General features: G+C 56.7%; 1 protein-coding gene across 2 annotated transcripts; it reads left to right on the forward strand.

Moving 5' to 3' along the window:
• The first annotated feature begins 2,491 nt into the window (after positions 1-2,491).
• PPP1R32 (protein phosphatase 1 regulatory subunit 32) lies at positions 2,492-16,581 on the forward strand. Of its 2 annotated transcripts, none has more exons than XM_051965330.1 (14): positions 2,492-2,628; positions 5,427-5,566; positions 7,120-7,246; positions 8,835-8,988; positions 9,562-9,663; positions 10,623-10,683; positions 11,169-11,269; positions 12,043-12,102; positions 12,295-12,378; positions 14,286-14,411; positions 14,497-14,585; positions 15,780-15,944; positions 16,232-16,314; positions 16,466-16,581. In XM_051965330.1, the coding sequence occupies exons 2-13, from the start codon at positions 5,458-5,460 to the stop codon at positions 16,308-16,310; spliced, it is 1,257 nt and encodes a 418-aa protein (XP_051821290.1). In that variant the 5' UTR covers positions 2,492-2,628; positions 5,427-5,457; the 3' UTR covers positions 16,311-16,314; positions 16,466-16,581. The 2 variants fall into 2 exon arrangements, with proteins under 2 accessions (XP_051821290.1, XP_051821289.1); XM_051965329.1 differs by having other exon boundaries at positions 2,493-2,628; positions 9,535-9,663.
• The last annotated feature ends 251 nt before the right edge of the window (positions 16,582-16,832 follow it).

A 16,832-nucleotide genomic window follows, 5' to 3' on the forward strand; every position in this document is an offset into this window, starting at 1 on the left:
GGGGCCTGAGTTCAGGGAGGGAGGGGGCCTGAGTTCAGGGAGGGAGGGGGCCCGAGCTCAGGGAGGGAAGGGGCCCGAGCTCAGGGAGGGAGGGGGCCTGAGTTCAGGGAGGGAAGGGGCCTGAGCTCAGAGAGGGAGGGGGCCCGAGCTCAGGGAGGGAGGGGGCCTGAGTTCAGGGAGGGAGGGGGCCTGAGTTCAGGGAGGGAGGGGGCCTGAGCTCAGGGAGGGAAGGGGCCCGAGCTCAGGGAGGGAGGGGGCCCGAGCTCAGGGAGGGAGGGGGCCAGTCCCACTTCACTCAGCAGAGAAGGAAAATAAAGGCAGCCTCAGCGGAGTCGGGAGAGGCGGCAGGAGCTGTCCATCTGGCTTTGCACCCCAGAGCCCTGACACACCGAAGCTGGCCACGAGGTGTCGCCACCCGGCCAAAAAGCACCGAGTGACCGAGTCCATCCCGCCCCGGGAGCACAGATTCTCAGGAAAGCTTCCTCCCGCGTCCTCTTAGGTCCCAGAGACCCCCAGGGGCAAGGAGCTGCTATTACTCTCCTTAGCCGGGGAGGGGGGGTCTCCTTGGCCCCCTGCCCAGGGTCCTGAACCTACCTGGCGACCGGCTGTGCTTGGCTCTGAATCTGAATGCGGACACAGAGCTGAGCTGGGCTGGAAGGGGCAGAGGGGCAGGGGGAGTTCTCTGGAGCCCAGAGGAGGGCAGGGACTGGCCCAAGATCACTCAGGCAGAAAATAACAGAGCTGGGACCCTGCACTCCATGTTTCTAGTCAATCAACCAACATAGATTTATGAAGCACCTACTATGTGCCAAGCCCTGTAACCAGCCAGGACTGAGGAAACCCCATCCCTGCCCCCGGTAAAAGTCTGTACAAAATAAACCACAAGCCTCCATCTGGGAGGGTGGAGGAGGAGCGCAGACAGGAAAGGCTTGGGGTCCACCATCCGATATTCTTGGACTCTTGTTTGGCTTTCGAGGCCCTCCCCGGTCTGATCTCACAATTCTGTTTTAACTCCCACCCGTGTCAATTCTCTCCACAGATTTTCTGTACCAAGCCGGAGTGTAGACGACTACAGAAGCAGTCGCTGGAGTAGTCGCTTTCCTGCATTTTCCTAACCTTGTGTTTTTGCTGCCTCTCCTTCTTGCCTGTGAAATGAGTGCCCTCTGCATGTAAGTCCATTTCAAATAGAAGCTCCTTCCGGAAGCACCAAAATGCCCTCAGACCTCACCGAGTCCTTCATCCCTCCCGAAAGCTCTTAATGTATTATTACTGGGAACAAACATTGGCTGCGTTTGCACCTTAGCTCTTTATTGGAGCTAGAATCAAGTCTGATCTAAAATTTGTTTTCGCAAAAAAAAAAAAAATTGCTTTCTCATGCACATCAGGACAATGCTGAGGTCCCACCTCGCACCTGTCAGACTGGCTAAGATGCCAGGAAGAAATGATCATAAATGTTAGAGGGGATGTGGGAAATGGGATACTAATTGTTGGTGGAGTTGTGAACTGGCCCAACCACTCTGGAGAGCGATCTGGAGCTATGCCCTTTGACCCAGCAGTGCCGTTACTGGGTCTGTATCCCAAGGAGATCATAAAGGAGGGAAGAAGACCCATATGTGCAAAAATGTCTGTAGCAGCCCTAAGGAACTGGAAATTAAGTGGATGTCGGTCATTCAGGGAATGGTTAAATAAATTACAGTGTGTGTGTGTGTGTAATAGAATATTATTGTCCTGTAAGAAATGATGAGCAGGCTGATTTCAGAAAACCTGGAAAGACTCACATGAACTGATGAGGAGGGAAGTGAGCAGAACCAGGAGAACATCGTACCCAGGAAACAACAAGATTATGTGATGATCAACTGTGATGGACTCGGCTCTTCCCGACAGCGGGGTGATTCAAGGCAATTCCAATTAACTTAGGATGGGAAACGCCATTTGCATCGAGAGAGAGAACTATGGAAACTGTGGATCAAAGCCTAGCGTGGTTGCCTTGTTGTTTGTTGATTTCTTTTTTCTTTCTTTTTTTTTTCCCTTTCGGTCTGATTTTTCTTGCACAACATGACAATTATGGATCTACGTCTAAAAGGATAGTGCATATTTAACCTATATCAGATTTCTTGCTGCCTCGTGGAGGGGGGAGGTAAGGAAAGAAGGGAGGGAAATTACCAAGACGAATACCGAACACTGTCTTTACATGTGTTTGGAAAAATAAGATGCTGTTGAGAGAGAAAGCTCAAGTTTGCTTTCTCTCTCCAGCTCCGGTCCAAGACTTTACTTATAGTAGGTGATTAATGAAATGAATTAAGTGAATTGAGTTTGCTGGATTGAATTGAAACGTCCAGAGGCGGATGTGAGTCTCCCGGGTCTGCAAAACCCCTGCCCATCTGTATCCCTCCATTCTCTCTGCACACTGGACCCCAGGGGAAGCTGATTCCCAAGGTGTTTGGAAGCTGGTTGCTAAGCAGCCGTTGCCCAGCAACCGATTGTCGCTTTTCAAGCCCAGCCTTCCAGTGCCTCTAGGGAGGGGCCAGCCAGTTCGCTGCGGCTTCCGCTAAAGGCAGCTCCTTTCCCCTGACTCTCGGGCTCCTCCCGGGTGTCCCTGTCCCTGTCACTCAGAGCCACGAAACACAGGTAAGACAATGGGCCTGGCTCCGCCTCCCGTGGAGTATCCCCAGCAAGAAGCCTGAGGGAAGGCCCCAGGAAACCCCAGAGGCTGACAGGAAAGTGCCTTCGAGCTAGAGTCCCTGCAAGGCAGGCAGCTCCCCCTGCCACTCACTCCATCCTTGGGTTCAACCAGTCTGAAATGAGCTCGAGTTCTGGGTGGCTACGTGAGCAGAGGCAGCCCTACCCTCACAACAGAAAGGGGAGAAGACATGACATAGTGGAGAAATAAAGGCAGAAATTACAGGGAACTCTGGGTCTGGGGTCTTGAGGATCCCTTTGGAGACCCGGGTTCCAGGGCTACCTTAACCGGGCTTGTGATTGGGGGCCATGTTATCTTGCCTCTCCGAGTGTTCGTTCAAATAGGGAGAAAACCACCGTGCTTTCCTAACAGGGCAGTCTGAGGACACTCCTTTGGGGAGTTCTGTAGTCCAGTTGTGTTCCCTCTTCGAGGCTCTGCCATTGTATGGGTCCTTAGGAGGCGCCCAGGCTTTGGGTGGTATAACCTCCTGCGGTTCCCCAGATGGCTCCTTCCCTGGACTGCGGACGCCGTCTGCCTCTAAATTCTGACTTGGGGATTCTGGGTAAAAGAACCTGCTGGTTATGGGGGGCAAAACCTTCCAGAGCCCGGGATTACCACAAAGAGGGAATCCAAGGAAGACCAATGAAAATTAGTGCTAACGGCCACCATCCATTTAGCTAGGCCGGAGCGTGAGTAAATGAACCAAGCATTTATTAAGCACCTTCTAGTTGCAAAGAAAGCACTGTACTAACCCCCCTGGAGGAAACAATTAGGAGGGGGAAAAAAAAAGGCTGAGCCAGTTCTAAGACTAATGGGGAATTCCAAGGGATTTATTGTAATAGAGGATTTTACAGATATCTATAAGGATAAGGAATAAGCATTTGTTAAGCACAGATTTTCTTTTTCCATTTGATCTTCACTGATAATCTCATAAGGGAGGGTCATAGATTTGGACTTGAAAAGTACATCGGAAGCCATCTGTTCTCCTCTCTCCCTCCCCTTATAGTTTTTTCTATTTTTTTTTATGAATAGCTTTTTATTTAAAAAATACATGCAAAGATAGTTCTCAACATTCAAAATCCTACGTTCCCATTTTTTCTCCCTCCCTCCTCTCCTAGATAGCAAGTAATCCAATAGAGGTTAAACATGGGCCATTCTTCTAGGCCTATTTCCACAATTATATTGCTGCACAAGAAAAATAAGATTAAAAGAGAAAAAAATGAGAAAAAAAGCGGGCAAAAGACAACAAAAGTGGTGAAAATGCTATGTTGTGATCCACATTCAGTTCCCATAGTCCTTTGTCTGGATGTAGATGGTTCTCTTCATCCCAAATCTATGGGAATTGGTCTGAATTGAAAGAGCCAAGTCCATGGAAGTTGATGTTCCGCTCCCTTTGTTACATGTGGAGATTCCTGCCCAGAGAGACCAAATAACTTGCCCAAAGTCAAAGTCAAGGGTAGAAAGTGTCAAAGGCAAGATTGGAACCCAGGTCCTTTTCACCCAGAGCCATCTTTGCAGATGAGGACCCTGGGAGGGATCCAGTTCAGGCAGGATTACTCCCATTTTACGATTGAGAAAACTGAGGCACAGATCATGAAATGACACACCCGGGCTCACGGCTGGTCAGTCTGGTAAGATTCAAATCTGAGTCTCTGCTGACTTCAGGTGCGGGGTGTTGGTCGAGGGGACCCTCCTGCCCTGGACTTGGAATCAGAGATCAGACCGAACGAAGAAGCCTTGATGAAGTACCGACTGTGCCAGTGCTAAGCACTGGGGATGAAAAGAAAACCAGGACACAGCCCCTGCCCGGCTGCTCTCTGGGCCTCAGTATCCCCTGCTGCCAGCCGGCAGGTGCCTCGGGTGCCACACACTGGACCAGACCGGGGGGGGGGGAATCCCTGTCCTCAAGAGACTTACATTTGACCAGGAGAGACGACACGTCCAGAAACGAATATGTGTAATATCAAAGGTCATTTTGGGAGGAGGCGGGGAGGAAGAGGGCACTGGCTGCCGGGCGATCCAGAAAGGATTTTATTGCAGTCAAACTTGAGCAGAATTTTGAAGGAAATTAGAAATTCTAAGGGAGAGAGGGGATGCAATGCATTCCAGGCATTAGGAACTGCCAGGGCAAAAGTGCAGAGGTGGGAGATGGCATGTGGGCGGTGAGGGAAAGCAGGGAGGTCGAGGTGGGTGATCGCTAAAGGATTCCAGAATATCTCTGTCTGTTTATCTCTGTCTCACATTTATGAAATGTGGGTCTCACATTTATCTGCCTCACATTGTGTCTCATTCTCTTTCACATTCTTTCCTTCCTTTCTCTCTCTCTCTCTCTCTTTCTCTCTCTCTCTCTGTCTCTGTCTCTCTGTCTCCCTGTCTCTCTCTGTCTCTGTCTCTCTTTCTGTATCTCTTTCTCTCTGTCTCTCTCTCTTTTTCTCTCCATCTCTGTCTCTCTCATACATTCTCTCATTCTCTTTTACATTCTCTCCTTCTTCCTCTTCCTCCCTCCCTTTTTCTTCTCTCTGTCTCTATCTCTGTTTCTGTCTCTGTCTCTGTCTATCTCTGTCTCTGTCTCTCTTTCTTTGTCTCTCTCTATTCTCTCTCTCTCCCCTCCCTCTTTTCCTTCCTCCTTCCCTCTCTCTGTCTCTGTCTGTCCCCCTTTCTCTCTTCTCCCCCTTTACTAGTTTATCTAATCATGCAAAGCTAGTGCTGACTATTGATATCTCTTCCATGTGTCCCTATTTCCCAGGTGGACGTGGTGCTCGTTTCCTGCCGCCAACATGATGGGCAAACTGCCCCTAGGTGTTGTTTCCCCTTATGTGAAGATGAGTTCGGGGGGCTGTGCAGACCCCCTGAAATTTTATGCCACCAGCTACTGCACAGCCTACAGTAAGGGGCCCTGGCCGGACTCCCCCATGTCCCCATCCCTCCGTTCTCCCCCAGGGCACAGGGCACTTGATGGAAGGGGCAGCGGAAAGGGGGCCATCCCTATCCCCTTAACCCCGTCCCATTGTCCCCCTGCTTGCATCAGGCTGAACTTCAGAACATAGGCGTGTCATCGCCCCCAAACCCTTACACTGAGAGTCGGAGCAGCCACGTTTGTCCAAGTGGGAGGGGGGCTGGATTTAGGGTCAGGGCCTGGGTGGGAATCCTGGCTCTTGCCGTGGCTGCTCACGTGGCTGTAGCAGAACCTGGTCTCTCTCGGCTCTTAACCTCTGGCCCTCAGTAGCCTCGGAGTGCTCTCGCGGCCCATGTCCTGTCCTGGTGAGCCTCATCACACCGACCTTTCCAGCTCCCAAAACCGCCCCTTGTCACCTTACACAGAGGACCCTCTCACGTGCCCCCCGGCCCTAATTACTCCGACCCACGGACTCCCCATCGCTCACCCACACTGGCCTGGCTGGTCACAGTAGCTCACAGGGACCGGTGGGACCTTCGTGGCCCTTGTCTGTGACGGTCACGTGCGGGATTTCCAGGGACGAGGTCAGAACCAAGGCCACCTTAAGCCAAATCTGAGGTTGCTTTTTAAAATAGTTTTTATTTTATTTAATTATATATATAAATAGCTTTTGTTTTCCATTATCTCCCTTCCCACTCCCAGAAGAAAAACGAGAGGAAAAATCAATTCAACAAAACTAACGAACTAATTGATCGAGCCGCCATCTCCAGCATTCTCCCTCCAGCCCCTCCTCTGCAAAGGAAGAGGGAGCTTCTGGGGTTTATTGAATTACGTGCTTCCAAGTGGGCACAGTCACTCCCACAAGTGTCGTTGAGTCATTCAGTCAGGTCCAACACTTTGCGCTCCCATTGGGGTTTGGGGGCAGAGATCCTGCCATTTCCTTCTCCAGCCCATGTCCCAGAGGAGGAAACTGAGGCAGACAGGGTGAAGGGACTCGCCCGGGGACACACGGCCAGTGGTGTCTGAGGCTGCAGTGGGACTCAGGAAAAGTCCCCCCCGAGCTGCCCTAGCAAGTGGCTCCAAGAAAACGTATCTTTGTCTGACCTGAATAAAGCTGGCCCATCCCTGCTCCCCACGGGGTGGACAATGGCCAAGCAAGAACCCAAGTCCCACACGTGTGGCCCAGCAGGTTGAGGTCTTGGGCTGCTCTTCCAGTGAGACGGACCAAGGCGCTGCTCTTGGGTGGCTCCCGCCTGGCCAGCCTCAGAATGGAGGCGTGGCCGAAGGCAGGGGCGACAAGGACGGCCTCCCGCCCCTCAGGGAGCTCGCTCTGGTCACCCTCTCTGCAGTGGCTCCCCAGTGCCCCCCAGTACCCCCCGGTGCTCCCCAGTGCCCCCAGTACCCCCTATCCCAACAGCCCTCTCCCCGTGGCACAGGCACCAGGCCCGAGATCCACTCCTATCCTCTGGGCCCTGGCTCCCAGGAGCCCCTTCCTCCCCCACTGCTGCCCCCACAGGGTTCTGACGGCTCTTCTCTCCGGCAGGCCGGGAGGGTTTCAAGCCCCAAGTTTCTCAGCACAAGGGCACTGGTTACCAGTCGAATTACCGACCCATAGTCAGCTATCAGCCCAGCCTGGACACCCTGGATTCCCTGGACAATGCTGCTGCGGGGTAGGCCTTCGTCGCCTCCCCCCGTTCGTCCTCTCTGCCTCGGACATCGGGGTTCCCTGCCGAGGCTCATTATGGGACTGTAGGCGGTCTGAGGGTGGGTTTCTCCATCTGGACAACAGAGGGGTCAGACTCAGTGACCTCCAAGGGCCTCGGACTCGGGGTCAGACTCAGTGACCTCCAAGGGCCTCGGACTCGGGGTCAGACTCAGTGACCTCCAAGGGCCTCGGACTCGGGGTCAGACTCAGTGACCTCCAAGGGCCTCGGACTCGAGGTCAGACTCGATGACCTCCAAGGGCCTTGGACTTGGGAGTCAGAAAAGACCTAGATTTGCTTCTTAGTGGGTGCCCCTACAGGAGTGAAAGCTTCTCAATGGCTTTTGGGGGTTTTTTTGGCGAGGCAATTGAGGTTAAGTGGCTGCCCAGGGCCACACAACTAGTAAGTGTCAAGTGTCTGAGGCTGAATTTGAATTCAAGTCCTCCTGAAAATTCCGGTGCTCTGTCCACTGCACCACTGAGCTGCCCAAGAAATGTTTTTTGCCTTTTTACATCTTCAGTGCTTAACCCAGAGTCGGGCATAAGTGCCTAATAAATATTGATTGATTGTTGAGTTAGGGCCCTGTCCCAGATGCTGCCGTTACCTATAGACAGTCACTCTTTTCTCCAAACCCCCATTTCTTCACCTGGAAAATGGGGAGAACAGCCCCTGTGGCGGGGTGCTTATCCAGCTCCTGGGAGAGAATGGACAGAGCATATGCTTTCAGGCACTCTGGAAATATTCCTGCAGGATGATATTCCGGGCCCCATCAACTAGTTAAGCACTTATTAAATACCTACTGCGCCAGTCCCTGGGGTTGGAGCAGATACTTTCCCCTCAGGGTCTGGGGAAGCAGGAGGAGCGGGTTCCAGGGTAGGTCTCACCACCTCAGGCTGGGGAGGGCATTCTCTTCGCCCCACTTCTGCCGCATCTACCCACGCTGAGCAGTCACCCTGCGCCAGACCGGACATCTCACCCCAATCCACTGTCAGCTTGTTCCGGGTCACGTGGCGGGGAGGGAGCCTTGGGAAGTGGAGGACTCTGGGCAGGAGCTTCTTGGGAAGTGGAGGACTCGGGGTGGGAGCCTTGGGAAGTGGAGGACTCAGGGCGGGGGAGCCTTGGGAAGTGGAGGACTTGGGGGGGGAGCCTTGGGAATTGGAGGACTTGGGGCAGGAGCTGCTTGGGAAGTGGAGGACTCGGGTTGGGAGCCTTGGGAAGTGGAGGACTCTGGATGGGAACTTCTTGGGAAGTGGAGGACTCAGGGTGGGAGCCTTGGGAAGTAGAGGACTTGGGGCAGGAGCTGCTTGGGAAGTGGAGGACTCGGGGTGGGAGCCTTGGGAAGTGGAGGACTTGGGGCAGGAGCTTCTTGGGAAGCGGAGAACTTGGGTTGGGAGCCTTGGGAAATGGAGGACTCGAGTTGGAGCTTTTCTAGAGTACATGTTGCCCATGGGGGGTTATCTGAACTAACTCCTCACCCCCTGGGGTACTCCCCTACCCCCGTTGCTTATTGCCCATGATCTCCAAGAGCTCCCTGGCTCTCTCCCCCCTGCCACAGAGAACAAATGAAGGATAAGGATCAGACGGTCTTTCCTCAGAGCTACCGGCCAGTGGAGCTGCCAGATAGCCGGTACCCTCTGCCCCGGAGCCTGTACCAACCTGGCTACAGCTGTGCTCGTGATAAAGCCCACTCATGTCCCCCCTCCAAAGAGGTGAGCCCTCGAGGACTTCCTGAGACCTCCTAGTCCTGCTATGGTGAAGGGAGATGTGAAGGGAGGACCGGCCTTGCCGCAAAGGCAGGGAAACAGCATAGAGCAAATCAAACAGATCCCAATGGTTCCTGGGTGCAGACAACTAAAAAGGGAGTTTGTTAACAGCATGAGATGAAGGGAGCATGACAGAAGGGGAAAAATACGAGGCTGGGGAGTATCGGGAACATGAGTATTGGTTGGGGGAGAAGGGGCCCCGCTGGGGCCAGATATCCCAAGGGGGAACTGTCCAGACCCAATCATGGAAGCTGGAAACCCCCAGGGATTCCAAGGGATCAAGATGACCTCCCTGGCTGATCGGGAGACAATTCCCCAGACTGTTGTCCTTCCTTGGGGGCTCTCCCGGGATCCCGAGGTCTCACTCAGGGTTCTGGGACCCAAGCTGGGAAGGGCCTGTGGGGGCTGGCCCACTTCTCACGTCCTAGAGAGTGGGCCACGAGGTGACCTGGCTGAGCTCCGCCCACCTGCGGGTCCTTTGCCTTCCCCCAGGCCAAGAGGGTTCATTTCAACACCCAGGATCACGGCCCCCAGGCCGCCATAGGATTGGAGCCCAAGACCGTGCCCGTCCTCCACCCGTCCGTGGCCAAGGGGAGTCCTGATACAGAGAACTACCGCTATGTGAGTTGGGGGCTGGGGGCCCCATCCGGGCAGGGCAGGGGGAGCTAAAGAGCCAAGGCTGCCTAGCAGCAGCTCCTGGGTCCCAATGGGGAGGGAGAGGGGTGGCCCTCACCATGGAAACAGGCAGCGGGTGGCGGCCTGACTCTTCTGCCAGGCCGGCACAGTCCGGTCAGGACTTCCAGTCCGAACAAGTCACCTCACTCCTGTAAGCCCTCTAAGCCTCAGTTTTCTCATCTATAAAGTGGGGATATCAGGTCATCTGCTTCTCAGGATCAAAAGGGATGTGAGGATCAGATGAGCTACGTGAACCATTCAGTAAATGCTCACTGTTATTCCCATCAACAGTGATGAGGATGCAAAGGTGGCTTTTTTAGGACTTTGGGGATTTCTTAAGGGGTTTCCCGGCCCAACGGAATTTCACACCAGGAGCTGCTGTTTGAAGTGGATTCTGTTACTGAGCGATCCCCGCTCCGGCCTCTGTAAAAGAGAAGTCGGTGACCTGGGATGTCCCTTCCATATTTAAGTTCTATGATGTGTGGGCCCGGCCTGGGATGGTGGATCACGGGGCAGCGCCCCCTCCTATGTGTCGGGAAAGTATAGATTGGACTGTTAGCACCCCCCCCCCCCCGCTCCCAGTGAGCTGGGAAAGGCTGGAAAGCGTAGTGTAACCCACGTAGCAGTGACCACCAGCCATCACCGCGGCTTCCAAAGGAGCCTGACCCTCAAGCAAAGAAATAAATCTCGAATAGTGGAGTTTTAGGGAACTGTGGTGCTTGGGAGCGAAGGGAGTGTTTTGTGGAATGGGGAGATGGAGGATCCCCAGCCTGGGCTTAATAATCTGCTTTCTGCTCTAGTTGGAGGAGTGGGAAGAGAGCAAGGGCTGAGCCGGAGAATCACGGGCGGGTTGGAAGCCTTTCGCAATCAGTGCCCCCCACCAACTCTTTTCCTTTGTGCTTCAGGGTCCCAGATTTGCCTCTGAGTACAACTCCAAGTACCGTCATGATATCTCCGGCCCTCCAGGTAGGCAGCAGGGAGAGGCGGCCGTCCCCTGCCCCCGGAGCTCAGGCCCTGCCGTCCTCCTCACTCGCCATCCACACTGGAGATAAACCAGGCAGTGGGCTCCCTGTCCTGAAGGTGGAGGCCGGGCAGCCTGGCCGGGGCTGGGAGGGATCCTGAGGGGGACGAGGGTCCGGGCTGTAGTCCAGGGGTTGCTGTGTGGCCCTGGGCCTCTCTTCCCACTCTGAGCCTCCCCAAATCCCAATAGAGACCCACATCTGTCTCTCAGCTGAGAGGATGGAGGCTGTGGAGCCCAGGAAAGGCTCTGGAGCCATTCTGTTTCCCCAGAAAGGCTCTCGATAGGGTCAGATGGTCCCCTGCCCACCCCGAGTCCCCAGTTTGGGTTGGGGGGGCTGCGGCCCACCTGGAAGTCCTGCAGACAAAGCCCTTGTGGCCACGGGCCGGTGGCGTGCCCCTGGGTGCTTCCCACACTCCTGAATCCTTTCCAGATTTCCTCCAGAAGAAAACGATCGGTGCCAAGGAGGAGTCGGGCTTTACGGAGCAGGCCATCAAGAGTCCCCTGGCCTTCCAGCCCTTCCCTGGAGATCCCGTGAGTTATCCAGGATCGCCAGCGCTTTATGGCCCCATTGCTGCCCCAGCTCCCAGAGGGGCCTCCCTGGCACAGGCTACTCCCCCTCCCCAGCCTGCGCCCGAAGACTGGCTGGCTGCCCCTCCGCAGGGGACCGGCCTTTCTACCACTCTTGGGTGGGCGGGGGAGGGCAGGGGATGCGGTCCCAGGTCCGACACCCCTCCCCCGCTGTGGGACTGGGCTCCTTCCTCTGCCAGGGAAGGATGTGGGACTGGGGTCTGACGTCCATTCTCACTCTGCCGTGGGCCCTCCCCAAGGGGCCCGGGAGAACTCTCCGCAGAAGCAGGAAGCGCCTGATCAGTAGCCGGCAGAACCTGGGGCCAGGGCCGGGACTTTACCCAGGATCCTTCCCCAGCAGCCCCGGGCCGGCCCCCTCCACACGGACGCCTTCAGGGGCAGGACCCGCCAGCCTCAGATTTCCCAAACTTAGCCCAGCTTCTGTTTAATGACTGGGCGGGGAGTCTGTGTCCTGCGCTGCTGCTTCGCCACAGGATTGAGCCACCTGAGGACAGAAAGTCCGCACCGTTCTTTGGGTCCCTGGCCCGGAGCAGGACAGAGGAGCCTCTGGGAGGGAGCGGACCGGGCCCGGCACCGGGCTGGGCGCCCCTGGGAAGCGGGGGGAGGGGCGGGGGAACATGCAGCATCCCTCCCCTCCTCTCTCCCCCCCCCCCCCCCCGCAGGAGCTTGTGCTGGGTGAGGGTGACTCGGGTCCCGCCCCTGGGCCTCTCTTTCAGCTGCCTCCTCCGGGCAGAAGCACCACCAGGTCAGATTACGTCCCCATGGCCACCCCGCACGTAAGAAGGGAGGGGAAGAAGGGGGCCGGGGTCGGGGGGAGGGGGAGCACGGGAAGTGACCGGGAAGCTGCCCCCGCTCCTGGAGGACCCTGAGAGATGGGGGGAGCTGGGGTCGGAGCCCTGGGAGGGGGGTTGCCCAATGGGGAGGGGGCGGCGGAGCGCCAAGCTCCCGGGCTTCTCCTCCGCCTCCAGGGGGATGAGTATTTGCCGGTGCTGGCCAAAGGTTCCGAGAGAGAGTCGGGCTTCAGCCGGGCCAAAGAGAAGCACCTGCCTACGGTAGGCGGCCCCTGGGAGGGACGGGAGGGGCCGGAGGCCCCGCCCCCTGCCTTTGCTCAGCTCCGCCCCGGCTCCCCCTCCCGCCCCTTCCCTCTGACTGCGGGGCAGCTGGACGCCACCATGGACAGATCCAGGGGCCGCCGTGGCCCTGCAGGGACTGCGCCCCCCTCCCCAAGGCGGGGCCGCGGCCAGAAGAGAGAGTTCCTCAAGTGCTTTGCAAACCTCCAGGGCCACACAAATGCTAGTTATCATTAGGGACGCCGGTGCCGTTTGACCACACCTCCCTCTTCCTTGCCTGCTCCTCCCTCCTCCCTGTTTGCTCCTCCCTCTTCCCTGCCTGCTCCTCCCTCCTCCCTGTTTGCTCCTCCCTCCTCCCTGCCTGCTCCTCCTCCTCCCTGTTTGCTCCTCCCTCCTCCCTGCCTGCTCCTCCCTTGCTCTTCTCTCTCTTGCTTCTTTCCTATCCCCCTTTGACCCACCAGTTAACAAGCACTGAATGTATGAGTGGGGGGCACTGGGCTGATGCAAAGACCAAAGGAGGCAGACCCTGCCCTCAGGGGGCTTAGTCACCCCCAGTGCACTCCTGTCTTTCTACCAGGATCTCACTTCTCTGAGAGGCCTCAGCCTCTGCCTCTCTCTGCCCCTGTATCTCTCTCCCTCTGTGTCTCCATCTCTCTCTGCCCCTGTATCTCTCTCCCTCTGTGTCTCCATCTCTCTCTGCCCCTGTATCTCTCTCCCTCTGTGTCTCCATCTCTCTCTGCCCCTGTATCTCTCTCCCTCTGTGTCTCCATCTCTCTCTGCCCCTGTATCTCTCTCCCTGTGTCTCCATCTCTCTCTGCCCCTGTATCTCTCTCCCTCTGTGTCTCCATCTCTCTCTGCCCCTGTATCTCTCTCCCTCTGTGTCTCCATCTCTTTCTGCCCCTGTATCTCTCTCCCTCTGTGTCTCCATCTCTCTCTGCCCCTGTATCTCTCTCCCTCTGTGTCTCCATCTCTCTCTGCCCCTGTATCTCTCTCCCTCTGTGTCTCCATCTCTTTCTGCCCCTGTATCTCTCTTCCTCTGTGTCTCCATCTCTTTCTAGCCCTGTATCTCTCTCCCTCTGTGTCTCCATCTCTTTCTGCCCCTGTATCTCTCTCCCTCTGTGTCTCCATCTCTTTCTGCCCCTGTATCTCTCTCCCTCTGTGTCTCCATCTCTTTCTGCCCCTGTATCTCTCTCCCTCTGTGTCTCCATCTCTTTCTGCCCCTGTATCTCTCTCCCTCTGTGTCTCCATCTCTTTCTGCCCCTGTATCTCTCTCCCTCATTGGTCTGTCCCTGTGTGTACCTGTTCCTGTTTCTCTTTCTCCCTCTGTCTCAGTCTCTCTCTCCATCTCCCTGTGTCCCTGTCTGCCTCTCTTTGTCTCTGCCCCTGTATCTCTCTTTCTCTGTGTCTCTGTCTCTGTTTGTCTCTGTCCCTGTATCTCTCTTTCTTTGTGTGTCTCTGTCTCTGTCCCTGTATCTCTCCCTCTGTGTCTGTCTGTCTCTCTTTGTCTGTCCCTGTTTCTCTTTCTCCCTCCATGTCTGTCTCTCCCTCTGTGTGTGTTTTTGTCTCTGTTCTTGTATTTCTCTCCCTTTCCCCATGTTACTATCTGTCTGCCTCTCTTTGTCTCTGTCTCTGTGTCTCTCTGTGTCTCTGTCTGTTTGTCCCCGTTTCTCTCTTTCTCCCTCCGTGTCTCTCTGTCTCCCTCTCTTCCTGTGTCTCTGTCCCTCCCTGTCCCTGTATCTCTCTCCCTCTCCCTGTGGCACTGTCTGTCTGTCTTGCCCTCCCTCCCTGATCTCCACAAGAGGCCCCTGTCCCAGCCCCCGCCCTTCCCCTCTGTCCACCCCGGGCCGCCTCCTCTGACTCTCATCCCCGGTTCTTTCCGTGACCCACAGACCCCTCCCGCCGGCCCCCCCGGCCTCTCTGAGCCCAGCAGCCTGAGTTACCGCCAGTACCAGGGCATGCAGTGGGCACCCCAGAGCAACAACACCCTCTTGGGCCGGGAGCTCCTGGGGGCCAAGGTGAGTGCTCTGCTGCCCTCGTTCCCTCCGGGCTGAGGGGCCTTCCCCATCCCCCTGGCTCACAGCCGCCCCCCTCTCCTCACAGGAGCCCTCCGGCTACACCAGCAACAACTCCAGCTACAACCGGGGACCCCCGGACCCCGATTATAGGTTTATGACCACCTACAACCAAAGGTGAGCGGCAGCACCTCCAGGTACGAGGGGAACATCCGGGGCTCTGCCCCTGCTCTCGAGAGCCAGAACGAGTCTGGCCTCCTTAAGGCCCCTTATTTCCCAAGGACAGAGCCTGGAGCAGACGGGCTTTCTCCATGGGCCGGGGAGCTCAGCTGCCCCATCTGAAGCCCTGGCTGGGCCCGGGACTGCATGGATCTCTCCAGCCTTCTTCCCCTTCCACTCCCTCCAGGAACTCCTGGGTCCCCATTGCCTCAAGAAAGCCCTGAGTTCCAATTCTCCCCTTTCTCTGGGGGCCTTTTCGGGCCCTCATTGTTCACTGCCCTTTCAGAATCTCATTTTGCCCCGCCATTGGACAGTGGGATTCTGGAGCCCCTCTCGCTCCCCTCTCAGCTGGGACTTTCCCAGAGCGGATCAGAAGTTTGTTCCCTTATAGGTTTTCCCTTCCCAGCTTCCCCGGCTCTGGAGCCTCAGCCCGAAGGTCCAGCCCAGGAGTCATGCTCTCCCCAAGTGGGAAATTGCCCAGAAGAAATGAGAGCCTCCTGGATAGTGCCTGGGTTTGCCAGCTCCGGGGGCGGAGTCTGATTTGCCCCATGCCCTGCCCCTCAGTTCTGGCTCCAGGACTCTGGGGTTCAGCCCTGCCCCTTGGTTCTGACTCTGGAACTCCAGGGTTCAGCCCTGATCCTCAGTTCTGGCTCCGGGACCACGAGGTTCAGCCCTGCCCCTCAGTTCTGGCTCCAGGACTCTGCGGTTCAGCCCTGCCCCTCAGTTCTGGCTCTGGAACTCCGGGGTTCAGCCCTGATCCTCAGTTCTGGCTCCGGGACCACGGGGTTCAGCCCTGCCCCTCAGTTCTGGCTCCGGGACCACGGGGTTCAGCCCTGCCCCTTAGTTCTGGCTCTGGAACTCCGGGGTTCAGCCCTGATCCTCAGTTCTGGCTCCGGGACCACGGGGTTCAGCCCTGCCCCTCAGTTCTGGCTCTGGGACCACGGGGTTCAGCCCTGCCCCTCAGTTCTGGCTCCAGGACCTTGAGGTTCAGCCCTGCTCCTCAGTTCTGGCTCCGGGACCACGGGGTTCAGCCCTGCCCAAACTCAGAGCCTCAGAGGGCTCGGTGACCGCCTCACATCCCCCAAGGGCCCCCACCCTGCACCCCGCCGGGTTCCAGGCCATGTCGGAGCTCTCGCTCTTTTGTTTCCGCAGATACCTTGAGAATACTCCGAAGGGTCTGGACCGGGAAAGTTGGATCCGAGGAGGAATCCAGCACCTCGGGGGCTACGGGCTTAACCCGCCTAGCAGCCAGCACAGCCTGGACAGTTACCACAGCCCCGCAGAGTCTGCTCGCAGATCCCACCCCCACGTGGCCAGGTGGGTGGCCGAGGGCCGCGGCTGTGCCAGCTCCCGGGCCTCCGGTCTGCCCTCAGTCCCTGCCTCCTCGACACCCCGGGCCCTCGCCCATTTGAAGCGAGAGGACCTGGGTTTAAACCTCAGCTCTGCCTTTGATTTCCTGTGGCCACGTCACGGCCTCCCTCTGGCCCTCAGTTTCCTCATCTGTATAATGGGGTGGCATGGGCTGTCTGCCCTCTGAGGGCTCTCCCAGCTCCAGCTCTGGACTCCCCCCATCTTGTCCTCCTGGACCTTCTCTCTCCGTGCAGAACCCTGACGGCCCTGGATCCCTTCTACAGAGACACCCCTCACAGCCAAGGTTTTTCCGCCCTGTACGCCCCGTCCTGAGCTGGTAAGGGCCCGGCCCGCCCCTCGTGCTGTCCCTGGTCACAGGGGAGCTGGGGCTTCCCGGCTCTGGAGGAGGGGGAGACGGGAAAGCCCCGGGCGGAAGCAGGGCGCGGGGCGCGTGCCCTGGCCTAGCAGCCCCCTCTCTGTGCCCACAGGCGCTCCCCGGCCCAGGCAGGAGAGGAGCGGGCACACGGTCTCCCAGCTCCCGACCCCTCCGAGGGCACCTTACCTGCTACTTTTCTAAGGAAATAAAGAGATAATGTTCCACCAAGAGGAGTGTTAAATGGGAGAGAAAGACACACACAGAGACAGAGACACATGGAGAGAGACACACACAGAGACAGAGACAGAGACACAGAGAGAGACAGACAAAAAGACAGAGACGGAGACAGAGATACATACAGAGATAGAGACACACAGAGACAGAGACAAAGACAGAGACACATGTGGAGAGAGACACACAGAGACAGAGACAGAGACAGAGATAGATACACACACACAGACACACAGAGACAGAGACAC

The sequence above is a fragment of the Antechinus flavipes genome, chromosome 6, assembly GCF_016432865.1.
Source record: "Antechinus flavipes isolate AdamAnt ecotype Samford, QLD, Australia chromosome 6, AdamAnt_v2, whole genome shotgun sequence".
Taxonomy (NCBI): domain Eukaryota; kingdom Metazoa; phylum Chordata; class Mammalia; order Dasyuromorphia; family Dasyuridae; genus Antechinus; species Antechinus flavipes.